Source organism: Plutella xylostella, chromosome 26 (genome assembly GCF_932276165.1).
Source record: "Plutella xylostella chromosome 26, ilPluXylo3.1, whole genome shotgun sequence".
In the NCBI taxonomy this organism is placed as follows: domain Eukaryota; kingdom Metazoa; phylum Arthropoda; class Insecta; order Lepidoptera; family Plutellidae; genus Plutella; species Plutella xylostella.
The window spans coordinates 8,165,434-8,180,610 of NC_064006.1; the positions used below are offsets into that span (position 1 = coordinate 8,165,434).

General features: G+C 36.8%; 1 protein-coding gene across 2 annotated transcripts in view; it reads left to right on the forward strand.

Annotated features, from left to right (window-relative positions):
- The window catches only part of LOC105398834 (complexin), a 272,602-nt gene that overhangs the window by 245,956 nt on the left and 11,469 nt on the right, over nucleotides 1–15,177 (forward strand). For both annotated transcript variants that reach the window (XM_011571071.3, XM_011571073.3), the window contains one exon: nucleotides 2,805–2,968. In XM_011571071.3, coding sequence (XP_011569373.1) covers nucleotides 2,805–2,968 — 164 coding nt within the window. The remainder of the gene's footprint in view (nucleotides 1–2,804; nucleotides 2,969–15,177) is intronic.

Below are 15,177 nucleotides of genomic sequence, written 5' to 3' on the forward strand. Positions count from 1 at the left end.
TAAAAATAATAGATCAGTTTCAACACTTTTTTAGAGGTTTCTTAATTAAATTTTCCTCTGTTTGTTTTAGGGGTATACACAGCTCTATCAGATGGTTGTGGCTTGTGTTTTAACCGATGGTAAAAGAATATAGGGACTACATATGAACAGGTAATTGTGGGACGTCCAGCCCAGCCGACCGATGGTTTTAGTCAGGCGGTGGTGGCTGGACGATGATAGCTGAGGGCACAGTGTTGTAGGGCTTCTTGGGCGAGCAGCGAGCCTCTGTAGTTGTTTAATATGGGGTAATGATGATGATATATAATCTACTCGTATCTAATCGTTTGACCAAACGCCATGAATACCCTTAAATTTCCTATAACGTCCGTAACAGCATTCACAAAAATAATATTATAATTGCACGTTTTAACTGCAAATAGAATTGTGAAAATTATAGCAATCAACTCTTATCTAAATACGAAATAAAACACGATCCATTTTGAAAATGAATGTTTTAACTACCGCTTTCCGTCCGTGAAACATCGTTGCCGTGCCGTGCCGGAGCTGTGCCGTCGCCGCGTCGTGTCGTAAATCTAGTAACGGCTCTGGAAACGTAAACAACGTTATTAAATTAATTGGGTCGAAACGTGAAACGCATAAAATTAGAATATTGATAATTGCACTCGGAGTTTTATGTTCTACGAGGATAATGAATTGAGTATTTATGTAGCTAGGGGTCCGAATTCTGATTATTTATCTAGGAAAATTAATATATTTAATGATCTTGTTGAATTTGTCCGTGGATTTGCCTCCACCAAGGCTAGAAGGAGGTAAGTATGTAGCCAATAATCTCTAAGCTTATAGGTTGGTAAGAGTCATCACAAACATACAAAGACTTATTATACAGTATACAATTCTCCATTGTTAATTCATTTATTTAAACATGTCTTCTTGTTCATAAGTATATTTTAGATAAAATATCGCAAGAGTCTCAAAAGGAGGCAAAAATAGTACAGCCATGTTAAATTAACTTATTAAATTTATTACAGTGAGGCCAATAGATTAAAATGCCTACAGCGCATTATTCAACGGAAAATCGATAAATCTAGTAGCACTAGCTAGGCTTCACATCTAATTCAATTTTAGTGCTAGAACTAGGCGGAAAGTTAGTTTTAGTGCTTAGAATTGGGACCCTACATAGAAAGTCATCTGTCTAAGTTAAACCCGAGTTTCGGGTGTTGCAACTACGTTATAACTAAATTGGGCTCTATAATGTTGCTTCCTACTCCTAGTTTGAATCAATGTAGCTAGTTACCCACATACATATTGATGCCTTTAATTTCACAACTTTTTTTAGGTACTTATTATTTAAAAAAAAACACACGATAAAAATTACAAAGTACATTTCATTTCAATTTAAAAACAAACTAAACTTGTTCCATTTAATTAAACAACTTTTGTTTCACAAAGAATCCCTCCATTTTCGACAGGAAAATATTTGCTAATAGATAAAATTATTAATTAATATTCAAATCCGGAACTCCGAATGAATATTTAAAGAGAGACGCCGTAACCGCCGTCGGGATATTTAATTAAAAAAACATTCCAAAATCGAACCCGAAGAAAAAATGCAAAGAAAGGGAATCCTCGATTACTCTTCAAAGCCGAGTCACACTCGAGGGAAAATTGAAATTATGATTCTGTCAGTGCCACGGAGTCGTCACGCTGCGTTCAGAAACCGGCCAATGATCAATTAATAATTGAATTTCGCGCGCAGAAACGAGCGTCTTTTTCTTAATGGGAACGTTATTGAGCCGGGGAGCACAATAAATTGAATTGTGCGCGCGTCATACGAAAGGAATTCATTTAATGTGGAGACACCCTCCCTTGGAGGAATGTAGACTACATTGTTTTGCGGCTTAATATCGGTGGATCCGGAACGTGCCCATGAAAATGAGGTTGTGAAGAGTTCGACCTCCTTCGGCGCGGCGGGTCTAATTTTTATTCTCTATTGTCATCCAACTCTCGGAATGCGGAATTCCTACGACTACAAGCCTTTCCTTCTGTGAGGCTTCTATTTATTTAATATTCAGTAACCAATTTACTTTTATGAACATGGGAAGATCGTGAAACTTTTATCAAGCGGTGATGGCTTTTTGCCCGCTTTAATATTCAATATTCAAATCAATGAGGAGCGATCGGAACAAAAACCTGACGAAACATTTTAAAAATGGAATGGAATTACTGAACGCATATTCCCGCGTGTTCGCACAGTTGAAGTGGCGATCCAACATGGCGTCGAGGGGGGGTCTATTCAAAAACCCATTTCACGTCAATCTGGACATTAGCGCCGTATGCAGCTGATGTCGCCTGAATAGGGTCTTGTTTTGTGACGCGGTGACGTACTGTCTATGGCGTGAGAAGTGTGTTTGATCGGTGGACAAAACACTTTGGGCTTTGAATCATTCCGTATTATAGCAATGATCGTAACCATTTTCCACTGTTTACTTCGGTTCCAAATTCGGATGCCGGAATTTGGAATGCTGACATTTGACTTCTAACTGAGCTTAGTTTTTTCCAAAGCGCACTGAACGGCTTCAAATCGTCAGTGACCACTTTTCAAAGGATACTTAGACTAAAAACCTAGTAACTTGACCCAAATAGTAGCCATGTCCAATCGGAAAGAAGAGATATAGAGTTTTCAAAGCGTTCCTTGCCACAACAGACCAACAGCGTCCAAGCAGCATAGCGCGCACCAATCACATCACCGCGCCTCACCCCTTCGGACAATGACAACCCAATCACTGACATTCCCTCCATTCCAGGCGCAGTCGGCGGCGACGGCGACGACAGCGATGACAAGGAGAAGGAAGAAGAAGCAGAACGCGAACGGCAGGAGGCCATCAAGGAGGCTGAGGACCGTCGCAAGGAGAAACACCGCAAGATGGAGGAGGAGCGGGAAAAGATGAGACAGGAGATACGGGATAAGGTAGGTGGGAGCGAGATGGGGGGAGGTTTCACAGGTAGGCGTAGCGTAGGTGGTGATGATGATGAGTCAGAGTTTGAAGATAGAAGTTATGGGGAATTGATGGGGTTGAGGATAGACGACAGGTTTTATTGCTGAAGGTTAGTCTTGAATTTTGCCTGGTGTAGGTACATAGAGAGAAAATTTTGGGGGGGAATATATAAATTACTTTGAACTTAGTTTTATAAGAATAATGTAACCTGGCATTGAAAACCGCTAAATTTACTCATCTAAAGCCAAAGACATATTTGAGGCCAAAATTGTTTTAAAACCTCCTTTTCCACTCCACCCAGGAATTCCCGAGGTTTTTTTACACGTTAGAGACAAAGTCTGAGGCTGAAATTTTAATTAAAAGTAAATGAGATAGCACGCGACGTGTTTTGTTTTGTGGAATTCACGACAGATAAACACTTTTGTTTTGGTTTAAAACCGCCATTTTCGGATGCACGGGTTTAAGGTTTAATGTACTTTACAAACAAAAGGGACGTTTTGCGGAATGAGATTTCAAGTGATGATGGACGCCGAAATGATTATTCATAATTATATTGCAGAAAGTTTATTTTAAGCCTTTCATTGAGGCCTTTAAATAGGATAAAGTACTTTTTTATGACGCGTAAATCTGATAATATTTAAAATATTACTACATCTATATATATACCTGAGTCCATAACATAAAACGACACTCAGACCCTAGGTTATATACTAAAGGGAAGTTCGCAACAGCAATTTAACAATGAAATCAATCATACTTTACCTAAACCAAAACTCATCGCTAAACCCACTGTTTAATTTGCTAAATACGACCATAAAACCAAACCAGCCGCATAAAAATAAAAGCATTTTTACATAAACTTTGTGACCCATTTGCTTAGCGATACAGTAGAGAGCCACCAATTTTTCCTACCACCTTTATTACGGTGTCTTAAGAACTAAATTCTAACTGCTCGTGGGAATTCAGCTTTCTTCCACAGTCCTCGTTCAACATACTATGCCCTCTAGACTTAAATTGCTACCACGAGTGGTGACCCTTATTAGCTAAGCAATAGAGACTGTTGTGGCCTGCAGCATTGTTGTGAAAGTTATAGTTAAAGGTTAGGTCTCGATCTTCCGTGTCGGAACATCGTATATTAAAAGAAGACACAATATGGGGGCTAGTAACTTTGCGAGCTCTGTCATAATCCTATTCTATTCTATTCTATTCTCATAGGGGGTGAAGTTCCTGTACGTGGCTCTCTCGAGTGGAACCTTTGTACATATCCCCTCGATTTCAGCTCAGCCAGCCTAGCTCCCGAGTAAACTGGAGTAGCAGGCCTGGGTGTTGTAAATAGTAATGTCATAATCCTAATCCTAACTAATATTATAAATGCGAAAGTAACTGTGTCTGTCTGTCTGTCTGTCTGTCTGTCTGTCTGTCTGTCTGTCTGTCTGTCTGTCTGTCTGTTACTCTTTCACGCAAAAACTACTGAACGGATTTGAATGAAATTTGGTATACATATGGTCTAGACCCTGAGAAAGAACATAGGCTACTTTTTATCCCGGAATTCCCACGGGAAAATCTTTTTAAGGCGAAGCGAAGCTTGCGGGCACAGCTAGTATAATAATAATTATGTATATTTCACAGCTCTGCCTTAAAATAATAATATAAATTGACGACTACACCGTATACAGGCTTCCAATGGATACAAACCCATATTATAATGATCCTCTATTTTCGGCGGAAGGTCGAAAACATATTCAGGCAATATGCCATTACGTAAACCATGATACTCAGTGTAGTGTGGTTCTCGTTTATAATTCAGCGAGGGAAGCCCGCTTTGTATTGATTTTGTCATTGGACTAGTCTATTCATGGAAAAGAGGTTATGACTGGTTTTTCAGCAGCGGTAGGGTAGTTTTATCACTCTTAAAAAGAGTTAATATTATTAAATAAGTAAAACTGAAACATGAAAGTTATTTTCAATTCACTACGTTTTGACTGAATTAATGTTTCTGAATAACTTAAGTGCTGATGCGATTCATTTGAAAATAACATGGATTTTTACATAAATTCTGCACAAAACGCCACCAAACCAAGTCTTAAAACATGGTGGAACGTGTAAAAATCAATTGCAGGAACAATTAACTGCCACTCCGAGTGACGTACGCCTCTTGACCCTCTTGCGTGAGAGTGCGAACGAGGCGAGCGCTGGCTGCATGCAGAGAGAATTTAAAAAGTTATTCTCTATGGTTTGAAGAGAATTAAAAAGTTATGCTCTATGGTTTGAGCCTTTTAAAAAGTTTGATGAACAAAAGCAGAATAGTTTAGTGCAAAGAGTTTATTATCTCTGCGGCAGTATTCTAAGCACTAAGCTTAGTTTAGATAGCTGCTGTTAATTTCATCGTATAAGTTTAGTGCACGACTTTTCCGAAAACATATGGCTCTCATTTATCCGCTGTATTCTTAAAGAATATAACATTATTAAATACAAAACATTTATTCACACGTTATCTGTCCAACCAGCTACAGACTACGACAACTCAAACATAACTAGTCAAGCGCTCAGCTAATTTACAAAGTGGCTCGCGTATTTGCCTCCAGGCATACAGCGAAACAGTAATTTAACTAAAGTAACAGCATTTGTTTACACCTGCTGCTCGGGTGCACCACAGAGCAATCAACTAGCTGGCGGGAGCGGGTCTAAGTGCTTCCGGATACTCTGTGACACACTAATATAGACTTTGATGGGAGGTTGTGTGCAAAGTTTACGGTATTAAATACTTACTAGTATTTAATCACAATATATTCAATTAATTCAATTTAAGAACCATGTATTTTTAAAAATCGTGGAGTTTTCCCAATTATTATCGAACTTCTCACAATATTGTCAAAACTCCACGATTTTTAAAAATACATGGTTCTTAAATTGAATTTAAAATCCCTGTTAATGAGAATTGTAAAACTAAACAAACCATTCAAATTGGGCAATCTTAACTGGGGCAACTGGGGCAACGTGATAAAATACAAATATACTAACTCATGATACCCATCTTGTACGGTTGGAATTAAATGGGTAAAGATTTGATACTGTTGCCTAGAACATTATTTCATAGTTTGTGTCGTAATTATAAAGTGGGTACCTACGTGGGAACCTTGCGAGTAAGTTTAGGTGTGAGTAGGTACAGTGGCTTGCGAATATATTGCTGACGTGTTAATTAAGATTACTGTAAGTTACGTGGTTTCAGGGATATAACCTTAATTTATTCGCAAGAGTAATTTGTTTAGTCGTATTTCTTATTAACTGTATTAAAAAACTGTTGTAAATGTTTGTAAAGTATTGTATTTGAATTTGAAACAATAATACGAACTACTTATTCTCCAACCCATAGCTAGCCATCTAAGCTTAATTTTAGATACTTGTATCGTCTATTGATGTATCAGATTGATATACAGGGTGAGTCTTTCATAGGTGCTCATCCGGAAGTATGTCACAGAGCTTTTCATTCTGAACAATTTTTATTAAAATAAACAGGTTATTATTATGTTGTATTGCAATATACCTTCTTCCACTAAGCAGCATGTACCCTGCAGGTTCCTCATGTTTATTCCGCTTGTTTGTCGCCTCTCCCGCCGCCGCCGCCGCCGCACACAATTAACATAATAGCTCAAGCTGCCAGCGCTTATTCAGAACAAGGAAACTATTCTTCTTTAACTATTCTTCTTCTAGAGTATCGGTAAATTATTCTTTTTCTAGTATATCGGTGACAAGTGCTAGACTAGGTTTGATCACCGTGGTGGCAGGATTGCCCAGTAAGATTGGCGTCAGTCGCTGGAGGTGCTTTGGGCAATTGGTATTGCTATTGGATGATAATCAAGATTTTTGGTAGATTCACATGTACCTTCTACATGCTGTCAATATATTTCTTATCAATATTATCTTGAGAATGGCATTATTGCATCTCCCAGAATAGTCCCCTGTGCATCTGCATATAGTTGTTTATCTATCGTCGTGTGTAAACGTTGCTTTATCTGTCTCGAGTCGCTGCAAGCGGTGTGATTGTGGCTTTACCGAGAATGTGTTAATTTATAGTTAATTGTATTTCTAAGTTTGAATCTCAAAATTAATTTCACCATATTTCTGTTTAACAATGTATTATACTAAGTTTTTTCTCATTTCTATGGCCTATGGGTTACCATGTCTTAAGAGTCGTGATAAATGTCCAATCCGTATTTGACAATGATATAAAAAGCTTCTTCATGAGACTAACTTTAAAAAAAACATTAGATAAAATCTTATTTTTTTCCTTTAAAAAACTAAAATTAGTCCAAATAACTTCCTTCAAAGAGTCGCCTCTGAAATTAGTGCTAAAGAGGGCTAGCTCTAAATCTAGAGCAAGCTAATGACACGACCACTCAACAACGTCCCACCTCGACTTCCGGCGGAAGTGACGTCACAAAGGTAGTTGCACCTTTGTGCTTCTTCTCGTGAATCACCTCTTTGGTGTGTACTTAAACATATTGGAGTTCGAAAATTTATAAATTTACTTTTAAAAGCTTTTAAGTGAGTACCTATAACTTAAATTCTACAAAATGGCATAGGTTTACATAATAATCGTGTAATAAGCTGAAGGGTGACTGAAAGGGTTCTACTTAATATGGCCAAATCTTGAAGAAAGTAGTTCAGAATGATGAGCTGAGTAACCTCCTCTCAAAACGTTATACCACCTATAAATATGCATTTACAAACTACTTTACCTAAATTATGTCTAAAAGACCTCCTCTTATGGTACTTGATGTATTTAAATTGTTATCTAAGAAAGAAACGGGATAAGTAAACAAAATCCTTTCTTAAAATATAATTTGAACTATAATTTTTAACCATCGAATAAAAAAACAAAAAGGAACTAGGTAAATAGGTTATATTCCCTTATTGAAATCGTGTGAAAAGTACTAGGCGCCCACGAAGCACAAGGAGGTTATCACACAAAGGAGCGCGCCACTAGCTGAGTTCTACTCGCGGGTGAAATTACGGCAATTTCGTAATCCACTGAATAAGTGGCCTTTCTGTCAAATGGCTGGAAACTTCACGCTTTTTCGCTTCGCCAAGTAGGGCAAGTGCTCTCGTGTATTGGTTTCCGTATTTCCAGCAAGTACATACGTATATGTAGGTACTTTGGAGCTGATAATATTTAGACTTTTGGTAAATAAATGGTACGTGTCGTAGCCGCTGCTACGAAATTGCTACGCCTGCTACGACGTAGCATATACAACCGCAGTCACAAAATAGGCAATAGGCATATTGCATTCTTCTTTAATTTGATCATAGTTTAAGATCAGATCAGATTTCGCTGAAAATGATAAGAACACTTTCAAAAGAGGCACATTCGAACAAAAAAATACCAAACAATATTTTAACAACACGACTTCACAAAGTTTTTCTACTTTGAACTCCACTTCGTTGTAACAATTTAAACTTGACTCGAGTTGGCAAAAGTTCTGTACGACCCCACTTGTCACCATTACTGACTGTGATTCGCCACTTTGATGTGACGAGTATTGACATAATGTTGCTTCGAGTCAAATTGCGTATTTCAGATCTTTGAAGGACGGTTTTAGGGTGGGGAGGCAGGAAATGGTGCGAAAGTATGTCAATTTTATTTACATAATAATATTATAAATATTCCTTCTGAGAGTTGGTAACTGTTATTTACTGAATAAACAGTGGGTTTTATAAGGTGTGCGACACATGTTATTCAATCTTTCGTCAAAACCTAGTTGAGAGAAAAAGAGCCTAAATAATTAAAAAAAAATTGAGAGTGTTCTTGACTTCCATTTATAATTTCAAAAATTATGATTTGTAATCTTAATGTTAGTGAATAAGTCTAGTTACCTATACTTATGTTTTTGAGTACATTTATCGTTCAAATTAAATAATATTATCATTTCATTCAATAAATCTGTTAAAAAATTACAAAGTATTTTGTTTTGCAAAACTTAAAGCATTCCCTTATGTTCAAACAAATAATTTATCCAAAGAACGACTCTGAAACAATGTAAATATTCAGACAATCCTGAAAGTTCTGCTCTTTCAGCTGAAATTATGAGGTCATTATCTCAATGTATCCACGCAGTTGTGTAACGGTAAATGGCCCTTAAGGAGGGAATTTTGGGTATAACGGAACGGTAAATAAATATATATTTGCATCTAAAATTTTACAAGCCACTTTCAATGGGTGTGAAGATAAAATAGCAACTTTTGTCGTGTAAAGTAGTATTCAAAAGAATGGTTTTAAAAATATAATAAATAAATAAGTAGGTTGGAACGTAATACCCGAGTCCGCGTGGTTCTATTGGATATACTACATACACTCACAAGCATAGAACAACGCGGACTCGAGTGTCTCACAAGCAATGACAAAAGTTGACATGGCCGATTTATTGTACGCAAATAATATATTGTTTCCAATTTCAAAATACCTACATTGAACATTAGCAATTAAAATCTAGAGTTCACGTTTCCATAATTATCTATTACTGAGCTTTAATTTACAGGCTATAATCACATTACGTTCAATGAGTTCATATCATAAATCCATGTCAGGGCGAGCAGTAATGATGCATAATTAAACGGTTTTATCGCTCAATGATTACGTTAGTAATATTCATTCGACATTTACACGATACAATAACGTGTATAACGGATATTATTACAGTGTTATGAATTCGTGGGACTCTAATTAAATATTAGAATACTTTCATATTAAAGTTTGCATATTTGGTATATACTCATGCTCTCTTTAATGCACAAAATAAATTGGTACAAAAGTGAACTTAATGCTAGTAGCATTCTCAACTATAATTCAATTTTTACACGGCATTTAGACTAGGATACAAGGAAATTACGAAAGGATAGAAAAACTTAAAAAAAAATTTATAGCCTTTATCTCAATCGGAAACCAATTTAAATTATCTAAATGCCAATCTACAAGAAATACTTTAAACTGGTATTTTTCCCTGTTTTTCACTTTAAGACACAAACCTTAAAACATAACTCTTGTCTAAAACCAAAATCAAGATTTCCCCGAGCAAACACTTAATCGAAAACGCCAACAAGCGATTTTCCCCCACTGTTTAAATTTCCAACTACCCGCGTCATAGAACAAGTATAGAACCTAGTTTAAAATTGGGCCCTGCGTGCCTGGTAGCGTGACTGAAGGCATGCATATTTTAAACTTCGGAACAAAGACTTGGCTTCTCTTTGGCACTGTTGTATTGGACCCTAGGTAATATAGAACTTTGCAAGCTATGCATTCCTGGTAACTGGGTGTGTGTGTGAGTGCAAGAGATTTTTTGCACTCAGCTCTTATTTCGCTTTTGCTTTTGCAGTTTTGATTTAAGGGTACAAATATAATAATGCTATTGGGACGCAACCAGTAATATTGTTTTGCAAAAAATACAACGGGTCTTTTAATGTAAACTTATACAAATAACCAAATACAAATTTAAATAATTATGTTTAGCACTGTCAAATACCACAATGACATATGAATCAGTCAAATACCCATTTAACCTGGACTTTATGTGAATACCGAGTAAGAGTTCTCTACACTCCATTCTATACCCTACTTACAACAGCTTAACCTAAATTATGTTCGTGCTGAAATGCAGGTTGATTTCTTTCAGTAAGCAGTATGCAAATAAAGGCTGAATTCTGCATATTCAAAACTGAAAAGCGTATTTTTTCACCTAAAGAAACTTTAAAATCTTCAACAATAATTCTTACAGAGAATCCAAAAAACAGACTTTTTGTGACTGCCTACATCAAAAACAAAGTACTAACGAGGAAAGCCCCTAGTAAGGTGATGCTATACGAGTATGTATAATAGACATAACTAAGCCTACCACCACTCAAGCGGTCGATACCACTATAATTGTTCGCGTAACCTACTATTCTGAGTGCATTGACTCTTTTGATAGCTTATACCCTGGTACTTTAGTGGTGCAACAAATTTATTTATTCTGTATTCAATTCATGTTATCACTAACAAATCCCTATACTAAAAGATAGACTGGTATAGATATTTGAACCATAATAACCACGGACCACTATAGGTAGATTGTAGATATAATTTTACCAAAGATTGTGATTGATGTCACGAAAAAAGCGCGTAGTACTTATATTATTGTGTCTTTAAGGCTGTCACTAAAGCTGGAAGAAAATCAGAATCTGTCAAATCTAGTGAGGGGGGGTTGAGGTATGCGGGGCGTTCTACGGACAATGACATGAAATTTTAACATAGTACTCGAAAACATAAAAGTGAAGACATGCCACTTTGTTAAAAATATACTAAGTAAGTAATATTGTTTTGTGATACGAAAATATTTATTTTTATTTGAAAGTATTTTTAATATTTAATAATTAATTATATATAAAGTCGTACCCGTGCCGATATTTATACAGGTTGTTGCAAAAAGGGTTTAATACTATGCCGAAACCTACGTGTGCAGCATGTTATTGATGTTATTTCTAAGCCAGGAAATGAAATCAGAATGTAAAAAAATCGCGAAAATATTATCAGAGTTTAATAGTTCAGGGTGTTGTATTAAACTCTGCCCCCGTGTAATAAAAAAAGTATAGTTAGCCGAAAGGGCGTTACTCAGGCGTCACTCTGAAAAACTTTTATCCTACGTAATTTTTTATATTCATGAAAAAAACGCTTCTTCATATAATTTTTTTTTGGTCACGTGACCTTTTAGTTAGACGACCTGTTTTTTTTTTGGTGTTTCAAAAGCAGAACAGTAGTTTGCAGAACTCTGCATATACAGGGTGTCACAAAAGGTTACGTAGCTGGCAAAGGGATATGGGGAGGTCACCAGAAAAATAATAACATGTAAGTACCCCCGCAAGGGAGTACATTAGTACAAGGCGAGAGTGTGTATTTTTTTTTAAGTACTTATGTGTATTTGGGATATGATAGAAATAATATTTTTGTTTCTTAAAAACCAAAAAATTTACACCTTGCTGCGCTCTTTTGCTCACTGTAAGTACACCTACAAATATTGCTGTATTAAAAAAAACGGTTTTGTTATAACGATTATAAAAAAAAAGTTATTTTCATGTCAAGGAGTCATTTACCTAATTACGATTTCACTCAACAGCAGGTGAACTGAAAAAATAAGTTCTAGTTCTATCATCACTTTAGATCGCAAACATTGTAACTCCACTTTTCTCGGCGAAAAGTACTCTTTGGTGTCAATAGAAACGTTTTTTGAATTCACATGTTTTCCTCTTTATTCGAAAAAAAAAACTGTATTCCGCATTTTACCATTTGTTTTCCTCTAAACCCCAAACCGTGATTTTTAAACAAGAAAACTTAGTAATTATACCCTTTATTCTCATATACAACGTGCGATGTAGGCGAACGTGAACGAAAACTATGCAATAAGCCTTTGTTTTTATTACTACTTTAGTAAATTACAATAACATACTCAACAATGTTAATTTTTTTTTGCAATGTTATGTTGTTAAATTAAGATCTAATATTTTATTAACATGAAGTTACTTTCAACTTTTTTTTGCATCTATGCGTCGAATCACAGCATGACGGCTGCTGCAGCTTCCTGCTGTCCTGTCCTCCAACCAATCCCACCAGTACTGCAGGTTGCGTCGAATACGAGCCATTCTCTTCGACTTGACAAGACAGGTGCTCCCGGAAGGATCATAGATCGCACGGAACCCGTACCGTATAGAGGCAACGGACTCCTTTGCAACAGCCCCCCAGATTCGGAAGTAGCCCATGCACTGCATGGCGAGCACAGCTGCAGCAATTTTTTCGTAATGAATCATTGGGATGTCATCCCCGAAGGAGGCTCTCAGCCTACCTCACGACCTGTGTGACATTAGAAAAATGCACTGTGCTAACGCCGTTTGCGAGCTTGATTTGCAGGACCGCGTTGTATGCCAAGTTCCACAGCAGAGGGTTCCAAGACCTACCGCTGTGGAACTCCGCAACTGAACTTCTTCAGTGAAAACAAACCCTCTCTTTTCGCATCCTCAATGTACTTGTTAGACACGTATGACCTCTGTCAATTTTCTGCAGATAAGAAGACAAGTGATGGTATACAAGAGCCGCCCTAAAGGTTCGCCCTCTAGGGGATAGAGTTGAACGCGGTTACTATTTTTAAGCAAACAGCCAGCGCAACAACTCGCCCGTGGTTCTTATCCTGCTCCGACAGTGAACGAACGCAAAGTATTGTACCCACTATTCGAATCCGCATTTCGGATGCCAAACTGACTGTCCGAAAGGTCGAAACCGTACCACCACAGAGGTATGACTCGTTCGAAGAGCTTATCAGGCTCTTACAGCAATCAGATGTGTCGGTACACTGAAAGATAATCTACAGGCCTGCTTTATTTATTTAGGAGCACTAATGGCCTCCTTTCAGTCATTGAGTCACTGGCACTCAGGCTGCGGTTGAACAGGAAGATAGACTGTCTAAACAAATCATTTTTAGGCTAGTTAAAAAAAACTTTAGGTGGGTAGTATGCCAACTAGAACTACAAATAAAACAGTATTTTTGTCTCCTCTAAAATTTGGTCACGAGGAGTTACGATGATTACGATCTAAGGTGACGCTGACGATATTTTATACAAGGTATTGAAAAAAGGGTATAAAGCTTAGCCAAGAGTGGATTTAGGTGCCATTCTGATCCACTTTTCTTCTACAATTTTGAAAATTCACGTAACAAAACCTTTTACATAGAAACTTATTCGATCACGTGACTTTTTACTATAGAGACCGAATTTATTTTTCGAGAATTTCCAAAACTTGGAGAACAAAAGTTGTTCAGAATAACCCCTGAGTCAAACCCTTTCGGCACAGTATACCCTTTTTGCAAATCCTCGGATCTCCGGGGTCCCTCCGGGAAGCCATGAGCAACCTAGGTCGTCTACTGGCTTTCTGGCGTGAGCTTGGGTGGCCTCAATCCTCGGATCTCCGGGGTCCCTCCGGGAAGCCATGAGCAACCTAGGTCGTCTACTGGCTTTCTGGCGTGAGCTTGGGTGGCTTAATAGCTAGTCACCTCATAGGTATTTCACGCATAATGGCCCACCTTGGAGGCTAAATGCGGAAAATCAGCTCGCCATGATAGATAGATAGATAGACCCTTTTTGCAACATCCTGTATAGGTAATATCAGGTTTATAAAAGACCTGGGCCTGTAGAGTGAGACTCGGCATGGGGAGTCATAATTTATAGATCTTTTAGGTTGCAGTGGCGAATGGGCACTGGTAGCCCTGCCCTTTTCTATAACTATAACTATAGGTAATTTTATGGCAATTTAAAAATGGTATTACATTTATCTATTTGAAAAAATCATTAAAAATATACATTACCTATCACCCTAATTTAAAAAAAAAATCAGCCCTTACTTTAAACTTATAACACCCCTCTATTTCCTTCAGGGGTTAAAAAACCTGTGTATTTAATATTTTCTTATGAGTTTTTTTTTTAAAACTAGGCTCTTACATAGTTGTACATAATATTATGCGGTATTTTATTCCACTTGTAACGCATAAAATTCATAGCTACAGTAAACATTTCATTTTTTTCATGGCGAGATACAGTCGCACTTAACCGCTTTTTTGCAAAGCTTGTTAAATAGATTTAAAAAATTATGTAAATTTTAGATCTTCAATTTTTAAAAATACTTACTTATTTTTAACAACCTGTAGTGTACAGACTACCACATCTTAAAAAATATATATTTTTAATTAACTACGGTTTTTGGTTTCAAATAAAACAAATTATGAACTTACTTTTCAACACCCTGTATATTGTGTAGCTTACCTACCATACACAACCGTTAAAATAAAATAAATTACCCCTCAGAATATAAACAGGCTCGCGCTTTGGCATACTGCATTGACCGTATAGTTCTTATTCGGAGAATCTAATAAGTGTCATTATGTGCAATGTTTACCTTTATCTATGCATCTGTAACTCTATAGTAAAAAATGTAAACAAATCGAAAAGGCGAAATGTTTTCTAAGAATTTTCGGCTTTTCTGCATCTAAAATGATTAGAAAATTAACTTTCCATAGCAAATGCATATGTATTATAATACTTGTAGTCATAATTTGTTGATTTAATCAGTTTTTGTGAAATATTTGATAAAAAATAAAATGGCGTGGGTATC